The sequence below is a fragment of the Mixophyes fleayi genome, chromosome 1, assembly GCF_038048845.1.
Source record: "Mixophyes fleayi isolate aMixFle1 chromosome 1, aMixFle1.hap1, whole genome shotgun sequence".
Taxonomy (NCBI): domain Eukaryota; kingdom Metazoa; phylum Chordata; class Amphibia; order Anura; family Limnodynastidae; genus Mixophyes; species Mixophyes fleayi.
Genome location: NC_134402.1, coordinates 444027620 through 444040889, shown reverse-complemented (window position 1 = coordinate 444040889; position 13270 = coordinate 444027620). Strand labels below are relative to the sequence as shown.

Sequence of the window (13270 nt, the reverse complement as noted above, 5' to 3'; positions counted from 1 at the left end):
GCCCCTTTTGCAGTAACCTGACTCTTGGCCTCTGGGGCGGAGGATATCCGGTCGTATGCGACAATGTGAGTCCAGAAGGGGGCAGTCACGATGACGCCAAGTTTAGTACCGACCAATCGTAAAGACTTGGGATCCGTAAAGTCTTGGGACAGCGGTATTGTTTCACCTTACGCTGTATTGGTTTAAAGTTTAGTCGTTAGCTGACTGCTTCGCTCTCGTCGCCATTCAGAGTTTTAAAATAAAATTCTTCCACAAAATAAATACGCCCCTTTTTTGCCAAACTTATATCTGGTGTCCGTGTTGTTATTTTTAGATAAGAAGGTATTAAATGTTTAATCATTAAGGTATAAGTGCAAGGATAAAAGGTATTAGCACTGAACATTTTAAGGAAACACACACACACACACACACACACACACACACACACAAGAGTGTATACAACCTGCACACAGAATAAGGTTTTCTGTCTGGATTAGAACTCATGAATGACTTTATGGAAAGTGCGACAGCTACCCACCTGAGATGTGAAAAAACACAGAGAACACCAACAATACAGCTTGCTGCTACACAGACAACTGACACTTGATAGTACTCTTCATTATTCACACAAATTACTCACAAAATACCCATCTCACAGGTAGCTCTCTGGTTAGTACTTTGGATTCACAACACAGCAGCCATGAGTTCAAATACCAAGCATACCCAGAACTATTGTGTGGACTGCAATCATTATGCTAACAAGAAACGCAGGAACTTCACAGAATGGTTTCTTTTTTTTATTTTGATTTGCTATACTCGCTCAACCACATTCTAAAAAATGCCCTCATATGTCTCCTGTATTGTAAGAAAATAGTTTTTTGGGGTGAACTTTAGAAAAGCCTCAGGGCTCACACTTTACATGCACATTATTATGTGCATGCTGACATTTATTACTGCAAATAGACTAAGAGTGGGAGGGGGGTTATAGGGGACAGCCTCCTTGGAGTTAAATGCAACATTGCTTGCAGACCGACTTTCATCTGGATCCACGGCGTACACGTTATGTGATGTACTCAGCTTTATCCAAACTGAACGCTCACCACACTCCAGTACCAAGGACCTTTGCATCGCTTGCACTTCTGCCTTACACCACTGAGGTCATAAAGGGCTCACCGTGTATGCTCCGTAAACCTTACATCAACCTTATAATTCTAAACCTTTGCATGCAAATAAACACACGGAGACTTGTATAAGTTATTAAAAATTGCCAGAAATTTTATTATGATTTTAATTTTAACTAGACCTATGGTGGCGGAGAAAGGGCACTGCGAAACAACTCTCAAGCTGACAAACACTATCACGTGTGGACTGGCGCAAACCGCCGTACGTCCACCACCACGGGGAACAAATCCCAACATAACTTTTGCGCTGAGTTGGCGTCAGAGTGACTGCCCCCTTTAAAACTCACTCTGCCCTCCCTCACCGAGTCGAACAGGGACCCTCCTCACCGAAGGGCCAAAAAGGGAGTTACTGGTGCCTCAACGGGGGGCAGTGACCTACGACAACTACCAGTGCGCCCACAAATCAGCCGCTGAACGCAGTGCCTTCCTACCCCGCTGCGCCCCACAGACGCCGCAGCCCGCCACCACTAATCTAAACACGCCGAAACTCCACCGCACATGCTATCTATAAACAACCCCATACCTTCCTCCGTTAGATGTACGCCATCACTTCTAAAACATTGAGGTGACTCTACCCCTAATCCCGGGTGATTGATAACTACACCTCCCATGGACCGCACTACTTTCCTAATGGCGCTATTCAGTTTCCTGACCATAACTGTCATCTTTTTTAAGGGGATAGTTGTTCTCCATGCCAGCCGGGGGATTAATGCCAACCAACCAATGATGATATGTGGCCATGCCTCGTGAATTTGCCTAAGGTCTTCCCGAATCGAAATAATGAGCTCCAGAGACTTTCCTTTCCCCAGGTCATTGCCTCCCGCATGCACTACTAAAATATTTGGCGGGCCATGCTGTTTAATTAGCCTCGCCAACCATGGAACCAAATCAGGCCAACCTAATCCCCTTCTACCCAACCATCTTATTACGGTGCCTTCGTGATTCGGCATACTGTTAGACCTGGGGTGTCCAGCGGCCCAGAACACAAAGGAATGACCCATGATCCACACCATCTTAGTTGTAACACCATCACCTGGAATCAGAAAAACATTGTTACAAACATGCCACCATAATTTGGAAGACAGGCCAGGCATAGCATAAAAGCATGAGAAGGATAGTATAGGGGAAAACCGTACAACAGAGGGGGATCAGGGAAGAGGAACACAAATGGGGAGCAGGCCACCCAGACGAAGGTAAACAACACCCGGAAAAACCCCGGCAGCACACCACTAATCAGGACTTACGCCCAGGGAAACCCGGGTGAAAATCCCTTCGCGCCCCCGCTTCAAAGCGACGAGCGGAAAAGCCCAGGGTAGCCCACCAAATGGAGGGAGAAGGTGGGGTAGGGGAGGGCAGTGGGGGTGGTTAGGGTAACAATAAGAGAGTGAAATTGTAGAAAAAGAAAAACTGCAAGGCAACCTTTTGATTAGTGGAACAAAACATTTAAACATCAACATTGTCAATCCTGACATAAGATTTATAAGCCGTGGATTTCCAGCGGACCAGAGCTTTTATCGTCTCAGTGGAGGATCCCGCCAAAGCAGCAGACGTGGCCGCCCCGATCTTGAACGAATGCGTTCCGTACATAGAACTGCTAGATTTAATGACTGTAGGAACTTCTGCATAATGGCCGAAAATTGATATTTCGTCATGGGCATGCCGTTATGGTGACATAAAAACAAACGAGCCTGAGGTCTCATATTCATAAACCGTGACACTAAATTAACCGGGCAGATGTTACCATTAGGCTGCCTATTTAACTGAACCCATGCTCCCCTGCCACTCTGATCAGTTTTAGATCTAATTATTTTACCTGAAACCACCCCTCCGCATAAGCTGACATGCTCTGCATTCCAACCTGACTCTTGATGCCCCCTGGATTTAGCCACCAATTCAGATACCAGAAAAGCACCGAAAAAGCCATAGAGAACGCAGTGCTAAATAAGGTCTTCTCATATTCATCAACTGCAATCCCTCCCAGGGTCCCTATCAACTGGTCCAGAATATTGTTGGTGATAGGCAAGCGCGCATCCGCCTGTGAGGGTCTAGCCCTAGCCCACCCCTTTAGGGCCTTACTGATCATGAACCCCTTTGTGACATCCGTGTAACCTTGCAGCCTGGCCATGAAAGATATCCCCGCCAAAGTAGACGCCATAGAGGCTCTAGATTCCCCTTTGGAATAGCTCTCCCACATAAATGCTAACATAGCATCACGCTGACCTGCCTCAGATTGATCTTTTGCCCGCTGAATAGTGACCACCATCTCCATGATACCTGATACGTCCTCAGGGTGGAAGGGGCTACCGCCTGTTCTACGAGCCCCCTTATGCCGGCTTGATGATCTGCCAAACACAAGAGGGACACGGAATACCAACATTGTCCGCCTGGGGAGCCATACTACGAAACTTGCTCCATTGTCCTCGGGACAAAGCATCGGCCAAACTATTTTGCACCCCTGGTACATGTCTAGCCCTGAAAGAAATATCGTACTGCAGGCAGCGCAACACTAGGTGGCGCAGCAGAGATATTGCACGATGGGAGGATGCGCTTTGTTTATTGATCGACTGGACCACCCCCAAACCGTCGCACCAGAAAACGATGTGCCTCCCCCGCAACGTGGACGCCCACAGTTCAATTGCCACGACAATAGGAAATAGCTCCAGGACCAACAAATTTTTGGTAATTCCTACCCTATGCCACTCCTCCGGCCAGCTTTCCGCGCACCAATGCCCGTCCAGGTAAGCACCGAAGCCGCATGCTCCGGAAGCATCCGTAAACAGGTCAATATTAACGTTTGTTACGGGTGGTGAAGGCCATATTCGTGTCCCGTTGAAATCACTGAGGAAGGTGAGCCAAATCTGCAAATCGTCCTTGATGACCCTAGAGAGACGCACGGCCGCATGCGGCCTGCTCCTCCCTGCAGTGGCTCTGTAGCTTTCTACAGAAAACTCTACCCATGGGAATCACATGGCAGGCAAAGTTGAACCTCCCTAACAGGGACTGAACCTGTCTGAGCGGGCTGGAGCTGGATTCCAACGCTTCTGCAATAGCTTCGCACATCTTGGACACTTTATCAGTTGGGAGCCTGCAAATCCCGGCCACCGTGTCGATCTCAATTCCAAGGAACGAGAGACACGTGGCTGGACCCTCCGTTTTATCCGCGACAATGGGAACGCCTAGCACCCTAAAGAGAGCCTCAGTGGAAAAAAGCGTATCCCGACAACAAGTGGAATCAGGAGGCCCGATAACTAGGAAGTCATCAAGATAGTGTGCGATCCACCGACACCCCGTTCCCGCCTGAATGCACCAATGCAAGGAGCCACCGAACTTCTCAAATAGCGCACAGGATATCGAACATCCCATAGGCAGACAGCGATCGATATAGTATCCACCACGATGCCGAAAAACCCATGAATCGATACGACTCCGGGTGAAGGGGCAGTAACCGAAAAGCCGACTCAATGTCGATCTTAGCTAACAGGGCTCCCCTCCCACATTCCTGCACCAGTGCCAGTGCGGATTCAAACGATTGATAATTTACGGAACTAAGGGTGGCGTCTATAGCGTCGTTCCCTGACAAGCCAGCCGGGTACGACAAGTGCTGTATCAACCTGAATTTACCCGCTGTCTTTTTGGGTACTACCCCTACCGGGGACAGAATAAGATTTTGAATGGGAGGAAGCGGGAAAGGGCCCACCATGCGACCCAGACCAACCTCCTTCGCGATTTTAGTGTCTAGGACTTCCGGGAGAGCGAGCGCCGATTTCAAATTGATCGGCGTCGCCGTAGAAATGCTGCCCTGCACTGGTAATTTAAAACCTATGTGAAAACCGTCATGTATGAGAGAAGCGGTGTCTCTGGGAACCAAGCGAGCCATTTGTCCAGCTCAGCCGAATCAATTGGCGATGGACCCCTGACTCGGCACAGCTGGGTTTGCACCTCTTCCACTACCCCCACTCCGTCGGGCCTTTGCACATTCGGTGGCTGGATGCTGACCTCCGCATGCCGTGCAATTGTGTTTAAATCGGCATGATGTGCCTCGCTGGCAGGCGCCTGCATTGAAATCAAAACATCGACCTTTTGTGGGGAGGGTTGCTTGAACCCTCCCCGGCCCTTAAAACCTCCTGCCCGTGTAACCCTCGGCCCCTTGACTGCTCGGTCTCATGAGTTCCAGCCAGGTGTCTATGTCTTTTGACCCCAGCGGGAGCTTCTCGCGACCGCTCATCCGCCCGCAGAAGGGCTCGTCATATGCTCCCCAGATTGAGGGGCCATCTTTTAACGCCATCCCGCTAATAAGATGCATATATCTCCACAACTCATCCTGCTCACCGGGCCTAGTTTCCAGGTAAATAGTAGCAAAAATAGAGAAGGAATTCGACCATCTAGTAAACAATCTGAACCTATCCTCCCCCATTCCGGACCTTTCAAAAGCCGCGGCAAGAGCCTTCTTTCCCTCCCCTGTCAGGGCGAACATGTCCACACACTTTCCGCGTCTAATCCTATCCCGTACACTCGGCCTAATACCGTGGGTTATCTCTAGGGTTTCAACCTGCCCTAAATCACTCCTAGCCACCATCCGGTCTTCGCCCCCCGACTGCGGTGCCTGTTTGCTGCGTTTACCTAGCAATTTAGTTTCCAATAGCTTGATGAGTTTTCTGGGCCTATCGCCCGAATCTGAGGAACCACTGCTCGTGGAAAGAACCGGTGACCCTAACAACTGTACATCGTGTGTGGTACCAGAAACGGACTCACCATGAGGAGCAGGATTCCCGGCCGCGACTGGTGCCTCCACAACACTGGCTGACCCCGGCTGGGCATCTGTTGATCCCGGGACTGGTTCCACACGAATCCCTGCCGACCTCTGGTCTCGAGACTCGGACCCGGAACGACCTCCACCGACAGCCCTCATCTCCTGGTTCGCGACCACAGGCTCTGAAACACAAAGTGGAGCAGTAAGCTGAGATCTGGGAAGGTAGTCCAGACGCCGCCGCGCCAATCCCAAGGCTGGGCCAGAGGGATCTAATCTGGAAGGCAAAATAGGTGACGGGCTATAGTAACCCCCCGATATGACCCGACGCTGAGGGGGGACCTCGTCGTACGGGGCCCGGTATGGTTCCTCGAAAAACCCACTTGGTCTGGACTGGGTGCGCCTCGGAGGGGACCATTGAGACGTATTACCGCCGCTGGAATGATGGTAATCGTATGCTAGATTATCTCGCGTGGGACCTGGCCTACATTGACTGGTGCTGGCATACGCTCCAGACGGCGATGGGGCCCGCCGGGACCTGTACGTCCACTCGCCTGTTGCTGGAAGAACGTGGCGGGAAAGAGAGGGCCTCACAGGCGCCGAGGGGCTGTCCCCAAAAACTTCCATGTTCCCCCTACTGGGCCTATCTGATCCCACGTGCCTTTGTCCCAGCCTGACACTCTGGACCCTGTCCGTCCCCGGTGTGTATGGTCTAAATGGGCCCATGTCAAACAAAGGAGCCCCCCCATGGTGAGCCCCCCAAGAAGAACCCCTGCCACTGTGGGGTAAAAAGGGGCTGGGCGGGAAATGCAACTGATGAGGGGCAGGGGGATTATAGGTCTGCATGTCCCCCCTGCGGGCCGAGATGGGTGGTGTGATGGGGCACTGGATAAACACCCCCAAGCCGGATCCCTTTTCCTCAACCAGCGGGCCGCTACCTACCCCCACTCTACCCTCCCCAGCACTGCCCCTGGATGGGGAAACATATGCAGCCTGGGCTGATGCAGGCATGACTCCAGCTGTATGTGACACAGGGGCACCCGCAGGCATATCCCCCCCACCGCTGCCGCTGGCTGAGGAGACCACAGCAGAGCAGGCTGGCGGCCTGGGTCTGCGCATGCGCGACCCAGATGCTGCCGCCGGCCGGGTCGAGCGACCCCGCCGCCCGTTATCAAGCACCGTTGTGCCAGAGGACCCTGGTGAGGAAGCGTGAGCCAGAATACTGGACTCACGCTGTGGAGGAGGAGGGGGACCCGCGGCCGCCGCCGGGAGAGAAGGGGGTGGGGTGGGGCCTACAAAATGGCGCTCAGTGCTCCGGGGAGAGGGGGACCTGTAACGGACAGGGCGGGAGGTGGGGCGGCGTGGACGGGGCATGATGGAAACGCTGGTGGGGGAGAAAGCTAAAATGAAGGGGAGAAAACGGACAAGGAACAAAAAATTAACTAAAGGAAAAAAGGGGGGGAAGGGGGGAATAAACAGGGGAAAAAAGAAACAGGTGAAGGAGAGGGAGGGAAACAAGGGAAGGCAGAAGGAAATGATTGAACACAGAGGGCAGGAGGAAAAGCTGACAAGAAAAGGAGAGGGAAAAGGCAAAGATAGGAAAAGAAACAGGTACTTATCTGCTCTCTCTCTCTGATGTCTTCCTTCCCAGGCAATCTTGTGCTGTGGAATGAACCAGAACAGGAAGTGCAGCCTCCTATATCAATCAAGGTCCCTCCCACTGGATTACACATTGGTCGGGCCAACCCATGTTAACACCTTCAGGTATTTGTACAGCTTACTACAAACCCTGTCGCCCTTTAAGTGCATTCGTCCTATTCAGCCTCATTTGTCATGAGTTCAAGTCACAAACATGGACTCATCTGTGTACAGTTTTGATGTTCTCTTCAATGTGTGACTGGCTTTGCTTTGACACTTGAAGCTAACCTTGGTCTATCACTACAATGGCACATGATTTGGGGAACTAGTTAATGAGCTATGGCATTTGACATATACCTTTTGGAATGATTCTTGCCTCCAGGGCACATTATTTATGTGTCTGCTATTACTACAGATGGCCTAGCTCTTGGAGGGGTTGATTGGTTGTGGAGGGCACATGTTCCTTTGGCTGACATGGAATTAGCAAATGGAAACCTTTTTTCTTCAGCTACTGCTTGTGCTTGGATGTGATTTCACCATCTTCTTGTCTTGCAAAATACTATAGGCAGCACCGGTTCAGCATGGTGGCTTATTATTTAGCACCTCTGACTCCCTGTGCTGGTGTCATGAGGTGGGTTCCTGACCATTGCCTTATGTGTATGGAGTTACTGTTCTTCCCATGTTAGTGTGGATTTCATTACAAAATACACTTTGGGCTAGATTTACTAAGTTGCGGGTTTGAAAAAGTGGGGATGTTGCCAATAGCAACCAATCAGATACTAGCTTTCATTTATTTAGTACATTCTACAAAATGACAGCTAGAATCTGAGTGGTTGCTATAGGCAACATCCCCACTTTTTCAAACCCGCAGCTTAGTAAATCTAGCCCTTTGTGTATCTTCATTAGCTAATAGCCACAATTAGTAGGGCTATAGAAATGTTGACATGATGATGGATTTGTGTCAAAAATCTGTTAGTCTTTTTGGAATCCATATCCATTCTTTATTGACCTTAGACCCACATGTTGTGCATTTGTAATAGATTAATATAGACACACACACCAATGATTTAGTTTGTCAACTTTTGATTATTGGAAGAAAATTACAAAAAATAAAACTATTTACATTTCGCCCAAAAACTATTTACATATTAGTTACCCATACAAATATACACATGCCCTTTTTTTTTTTTTATCTATTTTTGTTGTAAATTTTTCTTTTTTTCTTGACCTGCAGTTCTGTGGCCGATGGGGGGATGGGGTGAAAAGTCCAAACTTCCTCCATGTGTGCTGTAAAACAAATAAATAAACAAATAATTCCATGGCACATTAATTTTCAAAGCAGACAGGACTTACTACAGATGTGTGCTGTTACATTACTTTCAAATGTTAGGCCTCTAGATACAAGTGCATTGGGCCGCACAATAGACATTGATAAGGCTTTGGTGTACTACTTTCTGGTGTGCCCTGGGGAGAGGGGCGTGGACAGGGTGGTCTTAACAGCATTATAGGTCCCAGGGCAAAGCACTACAGTGGGGCACTACCTACACAACCACTCACAGGAATTAAAAACAAATTGGTTAAGATTAGAAATCCCCAAAAATAGAATAATATACTGACAAGTTGACAAGGCTATTCGGGCCCATCTGTTTGTGTCGCCCCTGCCCTGCATGCCCATGTGTTAATATGGCTCTGACTGTGTTTTTCTGGTTTAAATAAATTCAAATTTGTAGGGCCATTATGATTTTAACCTGGCCTCTGCCACATTGTCATCCTCCTCCTCCTCCTGCCTGGCCTCAGGCACATTGTCATCCTCCTCCTCCTCCTGCCTGGCCTCAGGCACATTGTCATCCTCCTCCTCCTTCTGCCTGGCCTCAGGCACATTGTCATCCTCCTCCTCCTCCTGCCTGGCCTCAGGCACATTGTCATCCTCCTCCTCCTCCTGCCTGGCCTCAGGCACATTGTCATCCTCCTCCTCCTCCTGCCTGGCCTCAGGCACATTGTCATCCTCCTCCTCCTCCTGCCTGGCCTCAGGCACATTGCCATCCTCCTCCTCCTCCTGCCTGGCCTCAGGCACATTGCCATCCTCCTTCTCCTCCTGCCTGGCCTCAGGCACATTGTTATCCTCCTCCTCCTCCTGCCTGGCCTCTGCCACATTGTCATCCTCCTCCTCCTCCTGCCTGGCCTCAGGCACATTGTCATCCTCCTCCTCCTCCTGCCTGGCCTCAGGCACATTGTCATCCTCCTCCTCCTCCTGCCTGGCCTCAGGCACATTGGCAGCCTCCTCCTCCTCCTGCCTGGCCTCAGGCACATTGGCAGCCTCCTCCTCCTCCTCCTCCTGCCTGGCCGTAGACACCTCCTCCTCCTCTTCATCGTCCTCCTCGACCACTGCCTGCCGGCGTTGCCGCCGTTCCCAACGTGCCCGGACCTAGAAAAGATCGCCGACCTCATGTTTTATCTTCTCTGCTACTCTGCAATATTCCGCGCTCTGATTGGTTCTCTGAGCACGTATGGACGCGCTCACGTCTCACGCGGATCTTTCAGAAACCTGTGCGTGTAATGGCTGCCTCTGCCACCAAAAACATGGCGCCCGTCGTGGGTGAGACGGGTACTCAGTGCTCTGCAATTACTAAGAGAGTGTACACCTGCTTTATTAACCAACTCATGCTTTAAAACCCACCTGGACTTTGCGTTCAGTCCTGTTCATTTGCTTTGCCAGAGCAGGACCACCAGAATTTCTCTAATCATTTTTTTGGTGGTGCATTTTCCAATTTCAACAACCAGTAAGTATCAAATATATATATATATATATATATATATATATATATATATATATATATATATATATATATATATATATATACATATACATATATACACCAAATGTAAGGACATAATGGAGCCAGCTTTTAACAATAAAATATGTGTGCCGTTGCTACAAATAAAAAGTATAAACCAGAAGCCCTTTGCCTCCAAATTTACATGGAAAGTATATCATTTCATGTTACTCTGCTAATTACCTTCTCCCTAACAAACACGCTAATAAGTTCATTATAGCATTAATGGTCACATGACTCCAAATGTATCTAGTCACTTATTTTGAAAATTCCAACAAATTATACATTTGTAGTACACACTCTTAATCCTGGTGGTGGCTGAATTTGACAATAACCTTAAATTTCTAATCACATTGTTGGGTTTCCACACAGAAAATTTGAATGTGATATAAGTGACTTTACTGTGTTGACAACGTGATAAACAATGTTATGAATTTGAAAGTGTAGAGTGGTAGTATTAGCAGAATGTAGAAGTAGTTATTGTAGGCCAATGAGTTAAAAAGACAGTGGCCTAAGTCACTGCTGGTGATATATTGAACCAACAATGTTTATTAGATTAAGGGACATGTGCTTGATACATAGGTTGGAGTTTGCTAAATGCTACCTTTAAGGGGCTGGAGGGGCTTACAAACTTTAATTGCACCTGACTGTTTGCATTGTCAATAAATACACCTTTTCTTTTCAATAGCAATATGGCTGATGCAGACCCCAGTGGCGAACAGGCCCCAGTGGCGAACAGGCCCCAGTGGCGAACAGGCCCCAGTGGCGAACAGGCCCCAGGGCTGCCAATTAGAAGAAAGCATATTTTTACACAACAGGAGCTGGAAGTACTAGTGGATCAAGTTATGCTGAAATTTCATTCAGAAGACCGGCAGCTAACTGGTCATGAGCGCCAACGCCACTGGCACGAAATAACTGCCTCTATAAATGAGATATCGCCTTACGTGCGTCGAACGCAGGTAAGTCCAGAAACGGTACTAAGCAAATGTTTGTCCTAAAGCCCTATTTAAGTTGTATGACTGTGTATAGTAGTTTTTTAATATATATATATATATATATATATATATATATATATATATATATGTATATGTATGTAGACTGTGACATAGTAGTAGTTAGTCAACTGTGAGCTTCATCCACCTTGTGTCTATAAAGCATTTATCTATCAGGCCCTTAGTTGAAATAAAATTTCAGCATGCCACTTGTTCACATTAACATGTACAGTTTTCAACATTATCCACGCTGGAAACGGACCACACATTTTACAGGTGTTTTTGTTAATAAATTTGGTGTGAATAGCAAAAGTACACAGTGAAGTTTTTTTGGGGTTGTTAAGTAGCTATTTGAGGCCATAATCTTTGTCTTTTACACAGATGGGCAGACTATAAAGGGCGGCTGAGAGGCAAGCTTGTGCGGGCGCACAAACATGCCCAAGGGACTGGTGGAGGTCCTCCCATGGAGATTGTCTTAACACCCCTTGAAGAGCGTGCAAGGGCAGCAATTGCTATGGTGGAGATTGTTGGGGTGGGTGACACAGACACTGGCTATAGCCCACCCTGAACAGGAGAGGGCGCTCCAATAGGTACATGATGAGTTCCCTTATTTAATGTCTGTTAATGTTTGTGTCTGTCTGTGCAAATGTGTCAACTCTGAGAAAGTGTCTGATGTCAAACTTTATTTGCACAATGTCTTTGCCTATCACATTGTAGGAAATGAAATGTACACACTGAAGACAAAATGTCTCAATATGTATGATTTTTAGACAAATGTTGCACCATAAGTGGCAATGTCTGCTTTTGAGGACTGTCAAGGCCTGGTAGCAAATTCTATGTAAGCTTACACTTTACCAATGCTACATCACGCGTGGATAATTATTACTAGAAACAAAAATATTACCGTTACAGTTTTGATTTAATATCTTATTTTTTTTTTCTCTATCTACAGATTGTGGACACCAGGCTGCTCTAGATGTGCAGGAGGAGGTTGCCCGTGATGTGGAGGACCCTCAGCCATATCCGGGTGAACATGTAAGGGTGCAGACACTCTCACTCGCATCGCATTCAGGATCTTAACTTGAGAAACTTCTTCTTTAAGTCTCATGTCCGAAACCATGTTACAATACAAGTGCTGCAAAATTGTGGTTGGTTATGCACACATTTTAAAATCTGACTGTTTTAGCATGTAGCTCACAAATATTACCTTTACATTTCAGTGTACAAAACACTATCAAGTATTTGTGTGTTACATTAAAAAACAGACATTATTTAACTTGTGTGCTAAACCAAACACTATTTTGCACCCCTTGCATTGTAACATGGTTTCGGACAGGAGACTTAAAGAAGTTTCTCAAGTTAAGATCCTGAATGAATCAGGGCCCTTATGTCTATCTCTAAGTTTCAGTCTATGACCACTAACTATTTAGTGGTGTCGTACCGGACAAAGCAATCATGCATGACATTAATTTCTCCATAGTCGACACAATGTTTTAATATTTAATGTAAACATGGAAAGGATCTGCAGAGCAAAGCTATAAAGCAGCACACATGTACATCACTTATCCGGATTAGAAATCTATAACATTTCAACTAGTGTTATGTGAATGGCAGCCATAATAGGGCAGCCATAATGTGTAACAGATTCTGGATACTATATTACTAATCTTGATTAGCGCTGGCTTACCTGAGGTGCGGAGTCTAACGATCTCCCCGGTGTTCACCAAGAACCGCCGCAAGGCGGGGTGGGCTTCGCTGCCAGGAGTCGCAGGTCGCGGTCCCCAGGTTCGCCTCAAGATGTAGTACAGCGGAGTGAAGCGGTGGTAGCGGAGTCAACAAGCCGGTTCGGTACACAGGACTGGAGTCAGGCAGAATCAGAAGGCAACTCGGAGTCAACAA

The 13270-nt window shown here is 47.8% G+C and overlaps 1 protein-coding gene and 1 long non-coding RNA gene across 2 annotated transcripts; one reads left to right on the top strand and one right to left on the bottom strand.

Moving 5' to 3' along the window:
* Positions 1 to 2781: 2781 nt before the first annotated feature.
* On the bottom strand, positions 2782 to 6814 carry LOC142101316 (uncharacterized). Its single transcript, XM_075185698.1, has 2 exons — positions 5913 to 6814; positions 2782 to 3502 (listed from the first exon to the last, which is right to left on the bottom strand). Exons 1-2 carry the CDS (start codon positions 6751 to 6753, stop codon positions 3360 to 3362), a joined length of 984 nt encoding a protein of 327 aa, XP_075041799.1. The 5' UTR covers positions 6754 to 6814; the 3' UTR covers positions 2782 to 3359.
* A 4094-nt stretch (positions 6815 to 10908) lies between these two features.
* Positions 10909 to 12432, top strand: LOC142109915 (uncharacterized). The gene is made up of 3 exons (XR_012680461.1): positions 10909 to 11338; positions 11753 to 11961; positions 12324 to 12432. It is a non-coding gene; the product is annotated as an uncharacterized LOC142109915 (long non-coding RNA).
* Positions 12433 to 13270: the final 838 nt, after the last annotated feature.